Source organism: Ursus americanus, chromosome 24, assembly GCF_024610735.1.
Source record: "Ursus americanus isolate L20-20 chromosome 24, mUrsAme1.1.p, whole genome shotgun sequence".
Lineage (NCBI taxonomy): Eukaryota > Metazoa > Chordata > Mammalia > Carnivora > Ursidae > Ursus > Ursus americanus.
The window spans coordinates 39,218,486-39,239,641 of record NC_142150.1 but is presented as its reverse complement, the minus strand read 5'-3'; the positions used below and the strand labels follow the sequence as shown (position 1 = coordinate 39,239,641).

The 21,156-nt window shown below is 43.8% G+C and overlaps 2 protein-coding genes across 4 annotated transcripts in view; one reads left to right on the top strand and one right to left on the bottom strand.

Moving 5' to 3' along the window:
• Positions 1-2,435, bottom strand: part of RTN3 (reticulon 3) — a 60,394-nt gene extending 57,959 nt beyond the window's left edge. Inside the window, exon 1 of one of the 2 annotated variants that reach the window (XM_087854976.1) lies at positions 2,109-2,435. In XM_087854976.1, the coding sequence (XP_087711102.1) occupies positions 2,109-2,247 (139 nt within the window). In that variant the 5' untranslated portion in view covers positions 2,248-2,435. The remainder of the gene's footprint in view (positions 1-2,108) is intronic. The other variant, XM_045775950.2, reaches the window with a different exon arrangement.
• A 6,694-nt stretch (positions 2,436-9,129) lies between these two features.
• ATL3 (atlastin GTPase 3) overlaps positions 9,130-21,156 on the top strand; it is a 48,485-nt gene continuing 36,458 nt past the window's right edge. The window contains exons 1-2 of one of the 2 annotated variants that reach the window (XM_045775669.2): positions 9,130-9,373; positions 11,551-11,612. Coding sequence is in view for 1 of the 2 variants with exons in the window: in XM_045775668.2 (XP_045631624.2) it covers positions 9,328-9,373 (46 nt within the window). In the remaining variant the exon portion in view is untranslated. The remainder of the gene's footprint in view (positions 9,374-11,550; positions 11,613-21,156) is intronic. The other variant, XM_045775668.2, reaches the window with a different exon arrangement.

The window sequence follows — 21,156 nt, the reverse complement described above, 5'->3', positions numbered from 1 at the left end:
AGAGGAGCTTAGTGAAAGAATGTGAAGCTGAAGGTCGACATCAACACTTGTAGATTTTTTAAACAATCAAGGTAGATTTTTAAATATCCATTACGGTAAAATTGTGGAGTAACAAACTTCATCTTATTTTCATAGTGCAGAAGCCTAGGACATTTCCTATGAGGTATGGAGAAAACATTCTGCGAGGAAGAACTTCGATGGAATAAATACACACTGCGGTATCTTAAGCTAAGCTTTTCAAGTAGTGACCTGACAAATGAGGCCCACCAAAACTGTATTAATGCTTTTTAAGTAATATTAATACACATCTACAATAAGTAAGAATTTAAGACACAGTATCTATTTTGCAGATGAATCAAAAATTAAAAATCAAGAAGAATCACAAGCTATGTACAAAAGGGCTAACAACCAAACGGTAAGCAATGGCAAGTGATTAAATCCAAAACACCAAGTTGCTAAGTTATAGGGAAGCTGCTGTTCATGTGGACCTTTGCCCAGAACACGAAAATTTGGAGGAGAAACACTGGTGGTTTAAAGGGAACAAGAGTTCTAAATTTGCTGCCTCATTCCTTTATCTGGATAGCTAATCTTGACCTTGCAGAAGCTTCCTTTGATACTGTTTCTACTGAAATGGCCAAAACCACACTGGAAAATCCGACAGAGTACCAAAGCTCTCATGTGGAAATCCACTGTTCAAAAAACACCTAGAGAAAAAGGGGAACCTGGCTGGCTCAGTTGGTGGAGGATCCGACTCTTGATCTTGGGGTTGTGAGCCCGAACCCCACGTTGGGTGTAGAGATTACTTAAAAACAAAACAAAACAAAACCGAAACACCTAGACATGTATTTAAAGTGAAGATGAGAAATTCTACATTCCTTACATCAACCTAAGATTCTGGCAAAGGAGACAAATATTCAAAAACCCCTCAAAATCCTTTAAGGTAACTAAATACAGGGCAAAATTATCTGTACTCTCCCGGGCTTATGGCCCACTTCTTTTGACAAAAAGGTTTTTTTCTTTTCTTCAAAGACTGCGTTCCTTTAAGAACCACCACCTGCTCATGGTGCATTTTTTTTTCCCCTCAAGAAGGCATCTGCACTGCAGATCTCTGCACGAGGGGAGCTTCAGCTTGCCAGCCAGCTCCCACCAGCAGGCAAACGCGTATACAATGGAAACTAAAAGCGGCCCGCAGCTTCCCTCCTAGTCTTTCACACAGATAGGAGAATGGGGTTCAACCAGCTCCTGCTTTGTCTAATTTTTCTCCCCCTCCCCCCTTTCTGCGCTAAACACGCCCTTTTGTTACACTGCGATCAATAACATCCCACAGAAAGCATGAAATCAAAATGTGTTGATTTCTTGGCATGACTCTATTATCTTCTAGAATATAAGCAACTGATTGCTTGTCCCCACCCCCACGTCGCGCCAGTGAAGAGCAGGCTGTGTTGCAGATGCAGCCGCGGATCCATCTTGGACCATCAGCTGCTCCCTCCCAAATCTTCCCTGAGCTGTTCTCCATCACGCCTCCTCTTACCTCGAAGCCTCAGAAAATCGGGCATTTAGAGAGTCTAGCCACAAAAAAAATTACAAGCAGATAAAAGGAGTATAGAAAACGGCTACAGTGTTTCCATTAAACTTCCTCATCCTCCCCATGGGAAATAAAAAAAAATTTTTTTGTAAGACTACCATGAATTTCTGATTATGCCAACATCCTCTGCAAACCTGCAATGCAACCCTTTCACCATCATCCCCTCAAAATCGTAACTAGTTCTTTCTCCTACAACCAACCTGCCCCAATCCTCTCAATCTCTCTAATCCTCCACTAAATCACCCCGGTTCAGCGGACCGCTCCCGCGAACTGGTGTTTTTCCCCACCTGGCCGGCCTCGGCGTTACCGCCCACTCCCTAGACTATCTCCCCGCCCCCAACCTGTTTGCCTCACACCCCGTTATTTCCTCACCGCCTGCACCACCTTACGCTCCCCTCCCCCTTAGCCCATTTTCCAGACGCTCGTTCCCGGGGGCTGAAGCCTCCAGTAAGAGCGGGTGATTTGCATTCCCCGGCCCCAAAAACAACCCCCGAGAGGGCGGGGTTCCCCCGGCGCGCCTCACCCGCACAGGAGGAGCCGCAGCTCTTCGCCCCCAGGGCGGGGCAGGATCCAGGGCTCCCGCCGCCGGGCGCCGAGGGTTCGGCCCCGGAGGACGACGAGGAGACGGACGGGGACTGAGTGGCCGCCGACGGCTCCGCCATGGCTGCGCGAGCAAGGGCAGGAAAGGGATGAAGAGAGATGTGGGGCGGGAGAGAGGGAGGGGAAAGAAAATAATCAGGCAGCTGGCTCTCAGAAGTCCCTTCGTTCCTCTTGCTCCGAGGACAGACTCCGACAGACTGACTGACTCAGCCGAGCGCAGCGAGAGGGCGGGAGCGCGAGCGCGCAGGCGCACAAAAGGCTCTTCGGCGGGCGGCGGTCCCGCCTAGGAGCCCAGCGACGCAGAGCGCAAGCGCAAGAACTGTCCCTCCGCGCTCCAGCGGGGAAGGAGGGGCAAAACGGGCTTCACGCTGCGTCCGCGCGAGAGGCGAAGGGGGGGTAGCGCCCCTCCGGGAACCAGACGCAAGGGGCGTGGCCAAGTGCCAAGCTCCGCCCACCACTGCGGCCGAAGTGGGAGGGGGCCCTGCAGGTTAGTGTCTCTTTAGAACTCTTTTGTGAATATTTTAGGGTCGGCGGATTATGTGTTTTAACGATATTAGTTTCTTTTGCTTCCATTAGCTGGAGTGTATCTTTCCCATACATTCCAGAGCGGGTGTCTATTGTCTGATGCGTTTCTGCCTTTGACGCCAATGAAAAGTGAAAACCACAATGTGGATAGACCCTACAAGGTGCTTTATGAATTTTTCTGGATGTGTCGTAATATCACCATGAGGCAGAGATGGCACTATCTCCCGTTTGGTAGGTGGAGCAAGATGCTATACAGAATGAAAAGCTATTACGCATTCCAGTCACATTGCAATGCAGCCGCAGAACCTCCTACATATTCTTACGTTGTTTCTGTTCCCAAAGAGGGGTCCACCTTGGGTCTTAGGGTTGTCCTTTCCTCCAAATGGGCTATCGGGTAAAGAAGACATATTTTGAAGAAAAAAGAGCTGAGCTAATGAGAAAAAGAAGAGCTAGGATATAACATCCTGGCTGCGGTTATGGAGGAGGGTAAAATGAGGTATTAAAAATTGAGATATGGCAGAAAATACACATAATTGAATTTTATTCACAGCCTAAATGGAGTCCTTAGCAGAGAATTTACTTGAAGCCAGATATCTAGCTTATGCTGAATTTTGTTCATTTTTTTGTCTTCTCTTTGGTTGGATTGTGAAATAGAAAGCCTTCTCCATATGCCTTGTTAAAATATTTGAAAAGTGCATAATTCTTTTCAAAAGGGGAACATGAACTGGAAACAACCACAATCAAAACTGTAGGCCTTGTTATTGCTAAAGCAGCAATCGATGACCTGAAGGACAATTGCAAAATCAGCAGATCCTGTAAAGATGCAGCCTCATGAAGGGGGAGATAGTAAGCCAGGCAGCAACACAGAGGAAAAGCGATCTGACCAGTGGAAATCTTCTAGAACAGGAAGTGGACTATATCTGCCCTTGACAGTTTTTAAGGTCGGGTAAAGCTCAGATAGGAAAAAAACTGGCCATTGCAACGCCCCGAAAAAAAAGGCACAGAAGACATTTCCTAAAATAACTTGGTGGCAAATATCTTACTCTGAGACTTAACAGCATCAGTTGATAATGCGGCAATCTGTCCTTTAGATGACAAAGGGAAATACGAGCCAATCGGATAACCAAGCTAGTTATCTATCCATTCTAATAAATGCATAAACTTTAAAAATGTTACTAGGAGCTGGGTAAGGAAATGCATGATGCTGGTCCCTCACCCCCACAGCGATTGCTAGGATCTGAAGACCCTGCTTGGAAAGGAAGCCTGTTTTCATTGTATCTAGAAGCAGAGAAAAGAAGCTAAAATCAAGACACTGATGTTGTCTTGGTGGTCCTTTCATACTCTTAAGATTTCTTACATCAGAGGCCTTCTCTAGGTCCAGTTCCTGAAGCTGCCTTTCCTTCCTGCTCCCTCTTGCTATACCAGTAAACTTCCCTGAGACTGACTCTTGCTTGAGATGTTATTTGTATATATGGTTTGTTCCACAAATGTTTACTGATCACCTGCTGAATGACATTGTCCTGGGAAATTTGGAGGAATCCAAAAAATGTTTGTCCTGTCTTCAGTGAGCTTACAAGCTAGTTGGGGCTTAAAACATACTCACATAAAAATAAAAATTAAATAGCAACCAAAACAATCCCCAGCAACACAAAGCTACAGTGTTCTGCTTGGATGGCAAGTGAATTGTATGGATTTAAAGGGAGAGGGAATCACTATGGAGTTGTTGTGGCTTGGGGAGGTTTTATGAAGAAGTGCAAAGTCAGATGGGAGTTTGGAATGGAAAGGAGGTCATTAAAGGCAGAGGAGAATGGTATGAAGCAAATGCCAGGGGCTGCTTTTGTGCAAGTGTACAATAAGACCTCCTTCTGGGCAGACCAGTCACAGAAGAGCGCCCCTTCTTCCCAGCCCAACCCATGATGCACTTCAGTGCTGGCTTGTTTAGCAGAACTTGGCCTAGTTTTGGTCCCCTCTTGCCCCTCCCCACCCCAGGCTGCCTTAGACCTACATGTAGACTGCACAGCCATCTGTGGTGGCTAGAGGGTCAGAAGTGTGACCCCGTGTAAGGTGTTTTGGGTGTGGTTAGCCCAGGTTGGCTGGAGCCAAGGGCTAACAAGAGGGAGATGAAATGGGGAACATGTGTTGGGGCCAGAGTGTGGAGAAGCAGTAACATAGCACTAAGGAACTGAGGCTTCCCTTTAAGGCTAATGGGGATTCAGTGAATGTTTGCAGGCAGGAAAGGGCTCAGATGGGATTTCTAAAGTGCTCACTGGAGCATAGCCACCTCTCAGTTCTGTGGAGCCATTTTTATTGCTGCGGCTCTGAGCTGGGCCCCTTCTTCCTTGGCCCTGTCCTTATAGGATCGGTATTTACACAGTTAATATCCCCCCTCAGCTTCTGGGCCATCTCATTATCCCATCTTTTCCTTACTAGAAAAAAAATTTTTTTAATTAACAAATCTCTTCAAATATGTTCATATGTCATATATATATATGTATATATATATATATATATTCATGTATATATGAACGTATATATACCTTAAAGTTTTCTTCTGTTATTAACCCCTTTCCAGCTCCTAGTCTCCCCCTCCAAACACACATAGGTAAGTACTGTTAGGAGCTTTTTGTGGCAAATGCAAAGGTGAATATAGCAAATCTGTATCCTCATTCACTCTTTTTTTTTAAATATTTTTTTTTAGATTTTATTTATTTATTTGAGATAGAGAGCATGAGCAGGGGGGAGTGGTAGAGGGAGAAACAGGCTCCCCACTGAGCAAGGAGCCTGGGATCATGACCTGAGCTGAAAGCAGATGCTTAACCAACTGAGCCACCCAGGCTCCCCCTCGTTTACTCTTTTTAACACAAATGATAGCATGTTATACACAGGTATGTTGCTTCCTTTCTTAATAGTAAATTCGAGTGATCTTCCGTAGTATCCTTTTGAAGAGACAGCCATGCTGTTAACAAGAACAATAATGAAGCAGCTGGTAGGTCTTGAGCTCAGTGTGTTACCACCATGTTGAGGGTCTGATATATCCAACTGTATAACAGTCTGTGAGTTGGGGTTGACTATTTTTTCTTTTCTTTTTTTTCAGAGAGAGAGAGAGGCAGGGGAGGGGCAGAGGGAGAGGGAGAGAGAGAATCTTGAGCAGGCTCCACGTCCGGCATGGAGACCAACTGGACTTGGGGCTCGGTCTCACTGACCCCAAGACTCCAGGCGCCCAGCTGGGCATCATTTAAATATTTGTACCCTACTTTGCTCTGTGTACAGAATGAGCTATTGACTTGGTGTCATAGTTTATAAAAAGAAAATAGTCGGGGCGCCTGGGTGGCTCAGTCAGTTAAGCATCTGACTCTTGATTTTGGCTCAGGTTATGATCCCAGGGTCCTACTGAGCAAGGAGCCCCATGCGGGGCTCGATCCCAGGACCCTGAGATCATGACCCAAGCCGAAGGCAGATGCTTAACCAACTGAGCCACCCAGGTGCCTCAGGCATATGTCTTATGCATATATCAGCCATAATGCCTAGCACTATGCCTGGCACATGACAGTTTTGGAAAGCTATTTTTGGAAAGCTTTGGAACCTGAGTCACAGTGGATGTCACTGCAGAAAACAATTTTGTTATTTCTGTGCTTCATAAAATACTTGATCACGAATATTTATGACTTTGTTTTGGCATTCCAGAATGAATATGATTACCAATTTTTGAGCACTAACTATGCATCAGTCATAATTGCCAAATACTTACATCTCATTTAACCCACAACAATTCAAATCATTTTGCAATAGATAATGAAATCAGTTCAAAGAGGTTAACTAACTCACCCAAGTTTGCACAGCTAGTAGGCATCGAAGCCAGAATTCAAAGCCAGGTGAGTCCGACCCCAAACCCTGTGGTTTTAACCACTCACACATGTCTGCATGTCACCTGCTTGTGGAAAACCACAAGGAAAGCTCAGCCTCCGGTCATACTACATGACTCAGTTCAGGGTGAGATGGCTGAAGTCAGGCCGTAATCAGTATTATCAATATTTAGCATTTTGAATGTCCACTGTTTTGATGATCCTGGTTATTTGAGAAGGAAACAACACTAACAACAAAACATATTTCTCATTTATAGGAGTAGCTATCTAAGCTGTGATTAATCCTAAAGTCTACCTATAATTTGTACTGTGTTGTTCTAAATGCCAAAAACTTCTACAAGGTATGGGGAAGGCTGATGTGCTGACACTGACTTTGATGAAATTAATTGAGATAGATGTAATGTCAGTGTTTGCTGGTCACTTCCTGACAGGATGGATTTCAGTGGATCTCTCCTGGGAGCCCTTAAAATAGAACAGCGTATTTTGTTTGAAAGCAAAAGTTAGGGACTTAATATTAAGGGAGCAAGAAAGAGTGAGCAGTGTTAGGTGTCTCATATCCCTTCTTTATTCATCCATTCAATAAATATTAGAGTTTCTACTATCTGCCTGGCATTGTATGAAGCACTGTGGATATAGCAGTAAATAAAAACAGACAAAAATTCCTATTCTAGTGGGAAGAGAAACAAAAAGATTATGTTTTACTGAAAACATGTCAGGGGTGCCTGGGTGGCTCAGTTGGTTAAATGTCTGCCTTCTGCTCAGGTCATGATCCCAGGGCCCTGGGATCTAGCCCTGAGTCTGGCTACCTGCTCAGTGGGGAGTCTGCTTCTCCCTCTGCCCCTCACTGCACTTGTGCTCTCTCTCAAATAAGTAAATAAATAAAAATAAAACAAAAGTCAGATGGTAAGAAGTCTAATGAAGTTGGATGGGGAAGGGGACTAGAGAATGCTGGGATGTGTGTGCAATTTTAAATTCCTATCCTGTGTGTTGAAATTGTGACAAGTCATTGGCCTTTGGCCCCTCTTTCTTTCTGAGCATGGCAACATAATGACCAGGACTTGTGTCACATCCTGTGGGTCCTGCCTTCTGCACACCTAGTGTGAAACCCCGGTATCCCCTTGCCCTGATGTTCGTGGCTAGTTAAGAAACTAGCTGGCCTGAGTGGACTAGATCTAATCTAGACTTAAATCTAAAGCCTAGAGGAGGGTATTCAAATAATCTTGAGAGTTTGGGGAGAATAAGAAAGCAGGGGAAAAGAAATCAAAACAGGATTTCTTTAGATAAGATTAGGCAGAATTATCTCTCTCTCTTCACCTCTGTCCTAATCACTCGGGAAGTAAGAACAAACAAACAAAAAAACGAACCAAAAAAAAAAAAAAAAACCAGCTCAAAGGCTTGGCAGGACCTAGAGGCAGCTGAAAGGAGGTTCTGGGTAGATTATAATAGTTAAGGCAGAGACAGAAGCGGGGCGCCTTGCTGGCTAGGGGAGCATGCCGCTCTTGATCTCCCAGTGGTGAATTCGAGCCCCATGTTGGGTGTAGAAATTACTTAAAAACAAACAAACAAACTTTAAAAAGTTAGAGGCAGAAGAAAGTATAATAATTTGTCTAATGAATGAGGGAATGGTGATGCCAAGAGGTGGTGGTGGTGGGATGGATGCTTTAGCCTCCCTTGAGCTCCACCAGCTACTTATCTCCGATAACCGTCCCTGCCCCAACAAATCCAAAACAACAAGATTCTTCATAACTGACATTGTCTTAATCACATATGAAGTGTGAATAAAAGCATTTTCGGAGAACCTTGTTTTGTATTGATCTAACACACAGTTTAAGTAGGGTGTGCTTGCAAAAGTATCTTCAAAGCAAGCCCCTGTAAACCTGACATTTACAAAAGATGGCCATGGCTTAGGCTGGACAGAGCCTGTAGAAGGAGTTTCACTAGAAGTTCTTAGCTATCAGAGTGGTGGTGATTGTCCACCACCAGGCTGGGCCAGTCACGCGATTACGGGATGAAACTGATGATGGTGGTAATGAAGTCACGTCCTGCTCTCCTTGTGAAGTCAAAATCGTTAAAAAAACCAGTGACGCTCACGTCATCCAGGTTTGAGGCCTCCCTTTGGTCCTGAAACACAGAAACCGTCAAACGCGGCAGGTACGGGATAGCGGCCGGTAATAGCAAGTCCTCCGCCCCGGGGCGGGTCTCAAGACTAGGATCTCCGTCGGGTGGCTGGCGGGCCCGGGCCTGAGCCATCCCACCCCTCCCATCCCCGCATGGCCTGCTGGGAGTTGTAGTTCAGTCGTCGAAGGGACACCCCCCCCCCCCCCCCCACCAAGTCCCTTCCCTCTCTTCCGCTTCCTCCCCGCCCCGGATGAGTGCGTAGAATAGGGACTGCGGGCGGGGCATCCAGAGAGCGTGGGACTACAATTCCCAACGGACCGCCGTCCCCAGTGCGCAGTCCTAGGTAGCCGGCGGCGCGCTCGCGCGCACGAGCACAGGCGTCGGGCGGTGGCGGGATTTGGCCGCGTGCGCCTTTCCGCCCCGGCCCGCCCAGCGCTAGGCGGGAGTAACGCGGTCCGTCGGGCCTCGCAGACCCGCCCTATGTTCGTTCCCTCGAAGCTCTGCGCGCCCCTCCTTCTACCCAGTTTCTTCTAGAGCCCAGGCCCCGCCCGTTTCCCGCCTCCTAGGCCCAGTTTGTTCCCGACTCAGCCCGCCCCTCTCCGCGCCCCTGCTGCTTCTGCTGAAGGCGGAGGCTCCATGTTGTCCCCTCAGCGAGCGGTAGCGGCTGCCTCGGGAGGAGCAGGTGAGGCGCCCATTTTCCCCGGACCCGCTCCGTGGCCCGTCCGCCGCCCTCCCGACTATAGTTCCGAGGAGAACGCCCGCCCGCACCGCCGCCCGTTCCTCGTCCCGGGGCTAGGACCCTGCACCCCTCGCTGGGGTAACCTCGGCCCGCGAATTCGGGGCCGGGGGCTGCTAGCGAGGCCCGGCCGGTAGGGCGCGGGCGGCGCTTCCCTCGGCTCCCAGGGGGAGCGGCAGCCCTCGGCGGTCGGGCCCTGCGCTGGGGGGAGGCCGGCAGTGCTCTACGGTCGGGGGGCGGGCGGCGTCCCGCAGCCGCGGCCCCGCCGGCCCCGCCCTGGCTGAGCCGCGCGCTCCGGGGCTCCGGCTCCCTCCCTGCATGGCGCTTCGCAGGCTCGCGGGCCGGGAACCCGAGTCCCGGGCAGCGGGAAAGGTAGATGCTTTATTTTCAGCCTTTGACAAAGCGCTGGACGGCTGCGAAGTTCTTGGAGTTGGAAGCTTTTTTTTTTTTTTAAATCTTAACGACCTCGAGGCGCTGACAACATGCATTAGGAAGGTTGATTTTAAACCCACACTTCTTTTTATTAACGAGATAAAAGAATGTGGCCTTAATTGCATTTTAGGAAGTTCTTTCAGTACGTTTGGCATCGTACGTTGTTCTCTTGCTTTCCTGAAGACATAAAAAATGGTAGAAGAATTAAAGATCAAGTAGTCATCAAAAATTGAAGGATACCTTCATCTGTCATTTTACCTGGCTTTATTCTTGCTTAATGTGTGTGCTATTGAAATCGCCAGAAGTTTCACTTGCGAAATCTAAAGGCAAAAAAAGGAAAGAACATTGAAGAATCTTAATAAATAAATCCCAGCCCTCAAATTTCAATACGAGGTTGGGTGGAATGTTTTGTGAAAGGGAGAAAAGAACTAACGGACGAAAAACGCAGTTTCACGTTTTGGCTTGGTTTTGGAGAAGCAAAACCTGCGTGGTTTTAATCCATGTCAAGTGTTCAGTATTGCAGTGAACTGAAATTCAAATTAGTGCTTTTTTTTTTCCTTCACTTTACACAGAAACTAGTTTGTAGTCTAGAAATCCCTGTTTCTGCTTTACCACCTGTAAAGGAAAGGCTTGGATGCAAAGGATCTCTATGTAATGAATAATTAACACTAGTACAGCGCATTGTTTTATTAGGTACCATTTACTATCTCAGTGGAGTAATCATGAAATTAGGGAAAATGACAACAGGATAAATATGTGTACTAGCATCCTTTTTGTAGTTTTCACTCAATGGGAGTTGTTTGGAGTAGGCTTTTTGAAATTGGTGTTTTACAGTGGAGCACGTGTGTTTTTCATTTTTATGATTTCTAAATCTCAGAATAAAGGATAAATGCACACTAATTTAAAATGAGATAGTAGAGAATTGTAAGAAGCAAGAAATTAGTATAAAGTTCTCTCTACCTCCCACAATCCCCAGTGCTAGGTTACTTAACAGTTTGGCTACATATTAAGATTCCAATGAAATAGGGAACCCCAGGTTGTGTGAACTGGTTGAGAACTAGAATTTGCCTATAATGACTAGGCATGCCTGTTAACAAAGTTTCTATGGCCTTGTGAACTGAGAAATTGTTCAAATAACGCAGTTGCATTTTAAAATTAATCTGAATTTTAAACTATTTTCCCAAGTTATCTTTGAGGTTTTGGGAGTATATTCTTTAAAAAACATCAAGGGGAAAGAGTGAGTGGAAAGCTTTTATTTAAAAGAAAAGAAAAAAAAACCCTTTAGTTGGGCTGTGGATCTCCATTCTGCTGCGTGATTAGAATAACCTGCGGTATTTTAAACCTGACAATGCACTGGGACCCACAGATGCTGATTTAATTCCTTGAGGGCCAGGCAAAAGTTAAAAAGAATCCTGAGTAATTTAATTTGCATACAATAAATTTTCCCTATAGGTGGTTGCTTACATTTGAATTGATTTGTTACTTAATAGGAAGTATAGTTTATAATATCAGTGTATTGAGAAGTTGATGCTCTTTGCAACTTTGTAAAGAATGCTTTTTATTAGCATTTATTTTGATAGAACTTGTTGATATATTTCACAGCTAAAGTATAAGTTAGGAAATAGACTTTACTGGTATAGTCGGTGAAAAAACAAAGTAGATTAACTGTTTTTATGTCTTGAAATCATAAGGAATCCAAGTCAAATACTGCCAATTAAGAAAGCCTTATTCATCTGGAACACAGAACCTTCAGGTAACGAAATTGATTTTGGTATTTTTTTTTTTTTTAAGATTTTATTTATGTATTAGAGACAGAGTGCTCGAGCTCACTCGCTCGTGCACAGGAGAGGGAGAAGCAGGCTCCCTGCTGAGCAGGGAGCCTAGTTCGGCAGTGCATCCCAGGACCCTGGGATCAGGATCTGATTTGAAGGCTTAACTGACTGAGCCACCCAGGTGCCCTGATTTTGGTGATTTTTTATTTTTAGGGAAGAGTCAAGATGAATATTGAACTCATTCTATTAATAAAAATAATTTTTTTCTATAGCATAGCCTGGAATCATTTTTAGATTTAACCTAGTCTCAGCATTTCTGAGTCTGAAGTAGTGTTTAGTCTTAATTGGTCTTTATAAATCCATAAAGCACAACAAAATTGATAAAGTGTGGTTTTATTCAGTATTCTGTGCTAAAGTATGATTTGTTATGACAGATGAATTGAGAAAGTTTCCTCTTAACCCCTTTGATTCGAATGTAAATTTCCCCCAATATTCTCTTCTGTTGGGTATAAGTAGTATTTTTATTGAAACAACTTTAAAAATGTACATGTATCTACCAGCATACTTACTGCCTTAAGACAAAATAGACTATATAAAAGCGCTCCTTCACCATCAGCAAAATGGAACCACACCCAGCAGTTTGAGTTGGCTGAGGGCTTACTGTCATATATGATGATGTGTTTTCTCTGGCCTTGCCTGAATTAGGAACTTTAAAGACTGCCAGAACAAGGCATGAAATGGTATGCTTCTGTTTTTGGGTGTGTTCTTGCCCTTTAGTAAATGTGTTTCAAAAGGAGAGTGGAAAACTCAGGTCATAACTTTACCCTGAGTCATACAGTCTACTTAGTGAAATGTTTCTGAAACTGTAGTTAATTTGCTTTTTGGAACTCTGAATAGTAAAGACGAGCGGTGGGGCTGGCTCTCCCGTAGTGGTTCTTAACCCAGGGTGATTTTGCTGCAGTGAGACATTTAGCAATATCTGTAGACATTTTTGGATCGTACAGCCGGGCGGTAGCACTACTGGTATCTAGTGGGTAGAGGCCAGAGCTGCTGCTAAGTATCCTACAATGAATACGCTAGCTCCGTACAACAAAGAGTTACCCAGCCCAAAATACCAGTAGTGCCGAGGTGGAGAAACCCTGGTCTGCACTGTCGAATTGATCAACTAAATTCCATATGAATTTCCTGAAATAGCAGTTGTAACTGCTTCCAGCTAACTAGTTTCATTGAATTTATCACTGTTCAGATGGTCTTTTCAAATATTTGAGGGGAATTTAAACTTTTTTTCTGCTATAATGTTTTTTGATAGAATTTATTTCTTCGAATGTATGTTTTCCATAGGACTGAAAAGGCCAGTTATGATTCAGTAGTCTCACCGACTTTTATTTAGCCTATGCAGCCACTTTTGAATTTTTAAAACTTTTTTTTTTAAAGATTTTATTCATTTATCTTAGAGAGAGCATGAGCGGGAGGGGCAGAGGGAGAAAGAATCTCAAGCTGACTCCACACTGAGTGTGGAGCCGGATGTGGGGCTCCATCCCAGGATCCTTCGATTGTGACCTGAGCTGAAACCAAGAATTGAATGCTCAACCGACTGCACCACCCAGGCACCCCTAAAAGACTTTTTAAAAAGTAGCTGCAGGGGCTTCTGGGAGGAGCAGTCAGTTGAGAGTTTGAGTCTTGGTTTTGGCTCAGGTTGTGATCTCTGGGTCATGAGATGGAGCCTTTTGGGCTCCTCACTCAGTGCAGGGTCTGCTTGAGATTGTCTCTCCCTCTCCCTCTGCCCCTCCTGCTCGTGTGTTCTCTCTTTCTCTCTCTCAAATAAATAAATAAAAAATCTTTAAGACAAAAATTCAGATCATTCTAGAAGAATTAATGCTGTAATTTGCTGAGATCTCTACAAAGTTTCCCCTATGATAATTAGTTTCACCTGTTAGTCTTTCACCTTCTTTCTACTTGGGTTGTCTGTTTTTGTCATTTTAGTGCAGAGCCAGTCTATTTGAACAGGCATATTTAAACCTATTGGTTATTGTGGGTTAAGGTGTGTTGTGCCAAAAGTAAAGGCTAAATGAGTACTTTAAAAGTAATTAGAAAAAAAGTTGTAGCTGCCACATAAACTCTTGAAAGGCTTTTTAATTATCCAGATATTTTCAGCACTTCCTACATAACTGAAATGAAGGCTGATTCAGTATTACCATTTGCTATTTACAGCAATAGTCAGAAATGGCAGTGTGATACAGGGTTTGTTCTACTCATCTTTTTTTAAAAACATAGGTTTTAAGTTCACTTACGTGAATATGGATGACAGATGTGACTATGGTCAGGTCATATCTTTGTATGTGTACCAGAATGTCTCATCTGTTATTCATTCATATAAATGAACATAATACAGCATTAACTCTGCATCTAAATAAGCATTAACTGTTCATATAAGTGAGCATTACTGTTGTCTCGGAGTGGCTAATTGCTTCACAAAAGGGAGAAGGCATGGAAGGATGTCATCTAAAGGTGTTTCTAATACCATTCTTGGAGGTTAGCTCTCCAGAGTTTAAGATTCCTGAGAAGTGGGAGTAATTTCAATGCAATTGGGGTAACCCCTCCCCCATCCTCCCCCAAACCCTCAAAACGAAACCCTAAACCTCAAAAGCTTTTGTGTGTGTCCTTACTGAGCAAGTTGCTTTAATGTTTTTATCATTATAAATTTTGATCTGTTCTTTAGCTGGGCCAGTACAATTTAAATAAAGCCAAGGAATGCATAGGTTACCTAGCAAGTTTGGCCAATTTAGACATTTTGCAGGAAATTTTCAATTGTTAAAGAGTCATTGAATCTTAGAGCTACAAAATAGCTTCACCTAACTGCCTGGTTTTGTAGAGGAAACTGAGACACAGAGAAGTTAAATGATTTATTCATGGTGTTGTACAGTCATTGTACAGCTGGGCCCTGAGTGTTAGGGAAGGCCTTTCTCCTGTACATTCTGCCTCACTAGAGAGTAACAACCTTTGCTAAAACAAGCTTAAGTCCTAGAAGGAGGAAATGAGGGGTGCCTGGGTGGCGCAGTGGGTTAAGCGTCCAACCCTTGGTTTCAGCTCAGGTTGTGGTCTCAAGGTCATGGGATCAAGCCCCACATCGGGCTGCATGCTCAGTGCGGAGTCTGCTTAAGATCCTCTCTCCCTCTTTCTCTGTGGCTCCCCCCCCCCCCCCGGTGCTCGCTCATTCTCTCAAATCTAAAATAAAGGAGGAAATGATTGGATTTGGAGCTATATAGTATATAAGAAGGTAGAGTCAGGGAAGATATGGAGGCCGAGAGGTAGAGATTTGAGAGAAGTGGAGTTAAGTGAGAGGATTCATTGCGATAATGCCACAAGTAGACATAGAAAGTGTTAGTACTGGAGGGTTTCTTTCTTTCTTTTTTTTTTTTTTTAAGATTTTATTTATTTATTTGACAGAGATAGAGACAGCCAGCGAGAGAGGGAACACAAGCAGGGGGAGTGGGAGAGGAAGAAGCAGGCTCATAGCAGAGGAGCCTGATGTGGGGCTCGATCCCACAACACCGGATCACGCCCTGAGCCGAAGGCAGACGCTTAACTGCTGTGCCACCCAGGTGCCCCAGTACTGGAGGGTTTCTAAACATTAAATCTTGACTCGTTTCACTCTTGAGACCAAAGACTAGACATGCCCAGAATCACACAGGCTGTTAGTGGTAGAACTGGAACAGGAACTCGTCTCTTGACTCGTATGCCCATGTATTTCTACATATTACTCCTCTGAGAAGGAGGTGATGGTGGAATATCCAGGTGCATCTGTCCCTGAGGCAGTTGTATGTTTGGACCTGAATGCAGGTTAGAAATTAATGAAGTTGCATCACCGAAAGAGGGTAAAGTGAAATTATTAGTAAAGAGGGGCGCCTGGGTGGCACAGCGGTTAAGCGTCTGCCTTCGGCTCAGGGCGTGATCCCGGCGTCATGGGATCGAGCCCCACATCAGGCTCCTCCGCTATGAGCCTGCTTCTTCCTCTCCCACTCCCCCTGCTTGTGTTCCCTCTCTCGCTGGCTGTCTCTATCTCTGTCGAATAAATAATAAAAAAAAAAAAAAATTATGAGTAAAGAGCTCATTGCAGGGGTGAAGGAGAACTGCAAGACTGAGGCAGAGCACCAGTGGAGCTCACAGGAGGCTGAAGAGAAAAAGAAGTAGTGAAAGGAGACGGTGAAGAGGTTGGGAGGAAGCTAGAAATGGTCACTGTCACTGAGACCAGAGGTTTTCAGGAGTTCTGGAAGCAGGTGGCAGTTGTGTTTTTTGTAGAGGGTGTTGAATGAGAATGAAGAAAGGGCCGTTGGATTTGGCAAGAGAGGTCATGGATAAACTAGCTAATAGTTTCAGTAAGAAGATTGAGAGGGAAGTTAGGTTGTAAGGCAATGAGAAGGGAATGGGTAGGTAAGTGGTTGAAGACATACCTTCAAGGAGTTTGGCTGAGAAAGAAAGGAGACCACATGGGGGAAGGGAAGAAACTGGTTTTTATTGAGGTGCTTGACAAGTGTTACTGGGTTTAGTGTTCACAATACTAGGAAACTGTTATTCTTCCTTTTAGATACTGGGGCTGAACGTGATAGTTTCCCCTACTCCCTAGAAGTCCCCAGTTGGGTGATAAATCATGATTACAAATGATAATATTATACTGGGTGGGATAATATAGTATGTATGAGGTTTTAGTGGAAATAGGAAAGTGGGACCACTTTATTGAGTTCCTAATATGTGTTAGACTCTGGGCTTTGAAATGAGTATTCAGTTTCTAAATGGAGCTGCAAGTGGTTAGAAATTTATCCAGTCACATCGAGACTAAGTGGTGGAGTTTATTTAGTTATTCCACAAATATTTATTGGGTATCTACTATGTCTGGATACTGAACAGAAGAGACAAAAATTCTTGTCCTCATGGAATTTACATTCTAGAGGGGAGAAAGTAAGCATTCAAGCCCTGCTGTATCTTGATTCCAGAACCTGTTTTCTTTTTAGTATACCATGTAAAGTGATACGCAGAGGATGGGGCCAGAGGGAGGGTAAGGTGGGTGTTGAAGGGTCAGTGTTTGTCTGGAGTTGGGGGGGAACGTGCATTTCAGGCCATGGGAGCAAGTGGTTGAACAGGTTGTACACTTGAAATTTTGGAATCAAGGCAGGACAGGACCTGAATCCTAAGTTTCTTTAGTAGAAAGACGAGTGAAAGTAAATTTGCCTGAGAGAATGGGGGGATAAGGAAGAAGAGGAACCAAGGCAGCGGGAAGAGAATGGTGAAAGGCTTTGACTTAGAGGATGGAGATTTAGCTTTGAGCCCATGATCCATAAAGTGTTTATGCTAGCCCTTATGTAGTTGCCATCATGATGTATTTATGTGCTATAATGAAGGAGGTCAACCCTAATGGATGAGGTCGCATCATTAAAGCAACACTTGGGGATGGTACCTAACAGGCGAGAAAGATTGGGAGGTGGTAAGGCCTAAGGGAGAAGGTCCTGAGGTTTTGATTAAGGGATCTTTTTTTTTTTTTTTTTAAGATTTTATTTACTTATTCATCAGAGAGAGAGAGAGAAAGCATGCGAGCACAAGCGGGAGGAGCAGCGGGCAGAGGGAGAAGCGGGCTCTCTGCTGAGCAAGGAGCCTTATGCAGGACTCAATCCCAGGATCCCAGGATCATGACCTGAGCCGAAGGCAGACGCTTAACTGACTGAGCCACCCAGGCGTCCCTTGACTAAGTGATTGAGGACCCTGAGATATGGGGATAAATCAGCAAAGGACATTTATTTTTTTATTATTGCTATTTTTTTAGTTTTACTTAAGTAATTTCTACACCCCATGTGGGGCTTGAACTCATGACCTCAAGATTAAGAGTTGCGTGTGCTTCCAACTGTGCCAGCCAGGCACCCCTTTTAGCAATTTTTTTAAAGAGCAAAGGGCATTTATATGGCATCTGGAAAGGGGTAAGTAGAAATAAAGTTTTTACTTGGAAGATCAATAATACTGACTTGGGGGCAGTTGGCTGGCTCAGTCAGTGGAGTGTCCGACTCTTGGATCCGGCTCTGCTCAGGATCTCAGGGTCGTGAAATTGAGCCCTGCGTCCTGTTCCATGCTCAGTGTGGTGTCTGCTGGAGATTCTCTCCCTCTGCCCCTCCCCCCGCTCGCTCACTCTCTCAAAATAAATAAATCTTTTAGAAAAAAAGATACTGTCTTGTCTTAGGAAGTGAGAGAGAAAGATGATACGGTGAAAAGTGAGCAACTCTGTTTGTTTAAATTGAATTGTTGGTGATGTGTGCAGTTCACAATGATTTTTCCCTTAAGTGGACCAAAACCAAAGGAACAAGATCTTTTTAAATCCAGCATGCCCAGTAAACTGTTTGAAGAGAAATGCAAGATCACCCCAGCTCCTCCAGTTAAACATAGCCTGGTTCTCTCTTCCTTTTCACTGTACTGTAGGCAGAAAGAAAGGAAGAGATGAGTGAAGGGCCTTATCACCTTTTTCCCCCAAGTGTCCTCAGTGGTCTTCCTCTTCTCTTGAAGTCCAGTTCATTGTGCACAGCTGCATACATTCTTGTCATTGGATTATTCCATCTTGTCAGTAGCCCAGGTAATCTTATCTTCTGTGCCTGTTGCTCTGGCAAAACCACCTGCATCCTCGGGGCTGTGGCCTTCAGCTATATTACAGTACATATGATTCATTCTTTTTATGATTGTTTATTGTGTGCCTGCTAAGTGTCAGGACATTCACATTGCTCAGTAAACTTGAATGGTTTAATAGATGGAAAGAGCCAGTATCATGAACTTAATTGTGAAGTCCTGGGGGACTGTTGTACTGGTTACTGGGTTTGGTCATACCTGATACAGCCTTTGAATTAGTTATCTAAACAAGGTAGACATTTGTTTATATATTTCACATAAAAGTGAGCCAGCAGGGCAGTTCTGCTACATGAAGTCCTAAGCCTTCCCTCTCTTGTTGCTCCAGTATTTCTGGGGCATTGCCCTCATGTGCCTGGTGCAGGATGACTCCCTCCCACGAATGCATCCAGCTAGGAGGAAAGGGGAAAATGCATGTCCCAGAAGTTGCTATATCATTTCCAGTCAGAACTTAGTCATACAGTGATACCCCTGCTACAAGGTTGGGTTGAAAATGGGTTTCTTTTGGGCAGTTTTTACGCCCAGCTAAAAATCAGTTGCCATAGCAGGAGGGGAAAATGAATGTTGGGGGAGCAACCAGCCATCTCTGGGACTTTGGAACCACCCTGCATCTTGCACAGTACTTGACCCTGAGGCTTATCCATAAGATCTGAATGAATTGTTCTCGTTAGTTCTTTTCTATGAAAGATTGAAGGTCTTTAGGTCCTGGATTCATCTGCTGTTGTGGCAATGAAGAACCGTAAGAGGTTATTCACAGAAATGTTTCCTTTTTATCCAGGCAGTAATGGGAAAGAAAAATAGTAATATACATTTATTACAACCATATCATGACAGTTAATGTATATTTTTAACTTGTTTTCCACTAGTTTGATAAAAATATAAAATGGCAAGAACCTTTTGTTGCTTTCTGATATAGTTTAAAAAGTGAGCAGCGGGGGCACCTGGGTGGCACAGCGGTTAAGCGTCTGCCTTCGGCTCAGGGCGTGATCCTGGCGTTAAAAAGTGAGCAGCAGTTCCCATAGCTTAATGGGTAGAGTCTGGCAGTCAAGCTGTTTTGTTGATTTTTGTCTGCTGTGATCATGCAGCCTTCAGTGCTTCTGAGACAAAAGTAATTTGGGGACTATATTTGTGATTTTGGCCATATCTGCTTACCTTACTGTGCTTTGCTTCATATTTTTAATTTACTCTGAATTGATTCACCTTTTAAACTTAGCATCCTTCTAAGTAATAATCCATTAAAACATGGTTTTGTTTCCTTTTATACATTAAAATACATAATTAATAAAATAAACAAATGTCCTTTTAACTACATGAAAACATCTTTAATGCCAGTGACCAGTGGTACATACTCACACTTAGGGAAATAGTGCTTTGCTTCTAGGCTTTACTAGGTCACACTGGTAGTTTTTCATAAACTTCCCATAAATCCATAGCTACTAAGTGGCTCTGTGAATTTCAAAAAATTGATATCTTTCTGCTTTCAACTCTGGTAGGGAAACTATTAGTTGGTGCTTAATTTTGAGCTAAAGAATTAATTGCCCCTAAAATGTTGACTAGGTTATTAAGAATGATCTGCAAGTCCTAGCCACCTAAAGATCCTTTCAGGCTTTTCTCCAGAACCCGTTGGACAAGATGTTTAACTTTTGTAAGCCCTAGTTTCCTTATTTTTAAAAATGAGGTAGTAGTATTTACCACATGGGGTTGTTCTGAGGATTAAATAAAATGTATGTGAAAGGCTTAGCTGTGGCAGGCACCCCTTTCTACTGCTGGTGGACATTTGAATTGTTTCTAGTTTTGGACTATTTTGAATAAAGTTGATGTGAACTTTTTTTTTTTTTTTTTTAAAGATTTTATATATTGGGGCGCCTGGGTGGCTCAGTCGGTTAAGTGGCTGCCTTTGGTTCAGGTCATGATCTCAGGGTCCTGGGATCGAGCCCCATCCCAGGCACTCTGCTCATCTTTATATGTTTATTAGAGAGAGAGCATGAGCACAGAGGAGGGGTAGAGGGAGAGGCAGACTCCCCGCCGAGCAGGGAAGCCCCATGTGGGGCTCAATCCCAGGACCCTGAGATCATGACCTGAGCTGAAGACAGCTGCTTAACCGACTGAGCCAGCCAGGCGCCCCTGGTGTGAACATTCTTGTATTTATGTCTTTTGGTGGGCATAAGCACTTATTTCTCTTAAGTTATATACCTAAGAGTAGAATTGCTGGATCATAGGTATGTTTAGTTCTAGTAGCTACTGCCAAGCACTTTTCCAAAGTGGTTATATTCCCATTAGAATACGCGACAATTTCAGTCGTACCACAGCTTCTCCCACAGTTGATATTGTCAGTCTTTTCAATTTTAGCCCCATTCTGTTGTGACAGGTAGTGGTATCTCATTATGGTTTTAATTTCTATTTCTTTGGTAAGTAATGGTATTTAAGCACGTCTTCATAGGATTATAGACCATTTGGGTATCCTTTTTTTAATGAAGTGCCTTTTGCTTATTACTATTTTAAAAATTGAAATATTTGACCTTCTGTTACGGATTTCTGTGTTGATTCTGGATATGAGATTTTGGATATAAGTATTGTGAATATTTTCTCCTGGTCTGTGGTTTTCATTTTTACTTTATCTTGATGTCTTTTTTAAAAATTTAAATTCAGTTAATTAACATATAATATATTATTGGTTTCAGTGGTAGAGGTCAGTGATTCATCAGTCTTATATAATACCCAGTGGTCATTACATCACATGCCCTCCTTAATATCTATCGCCCAGTTGCCCCATCCCCCATTAATGATGTCATTTAATGAGCAAAAACTCTAATTTGTCATTTTTTCTTGTGTGGTTAGTGCTTTTGTGCCATTTAAGAAGTTTTTGCT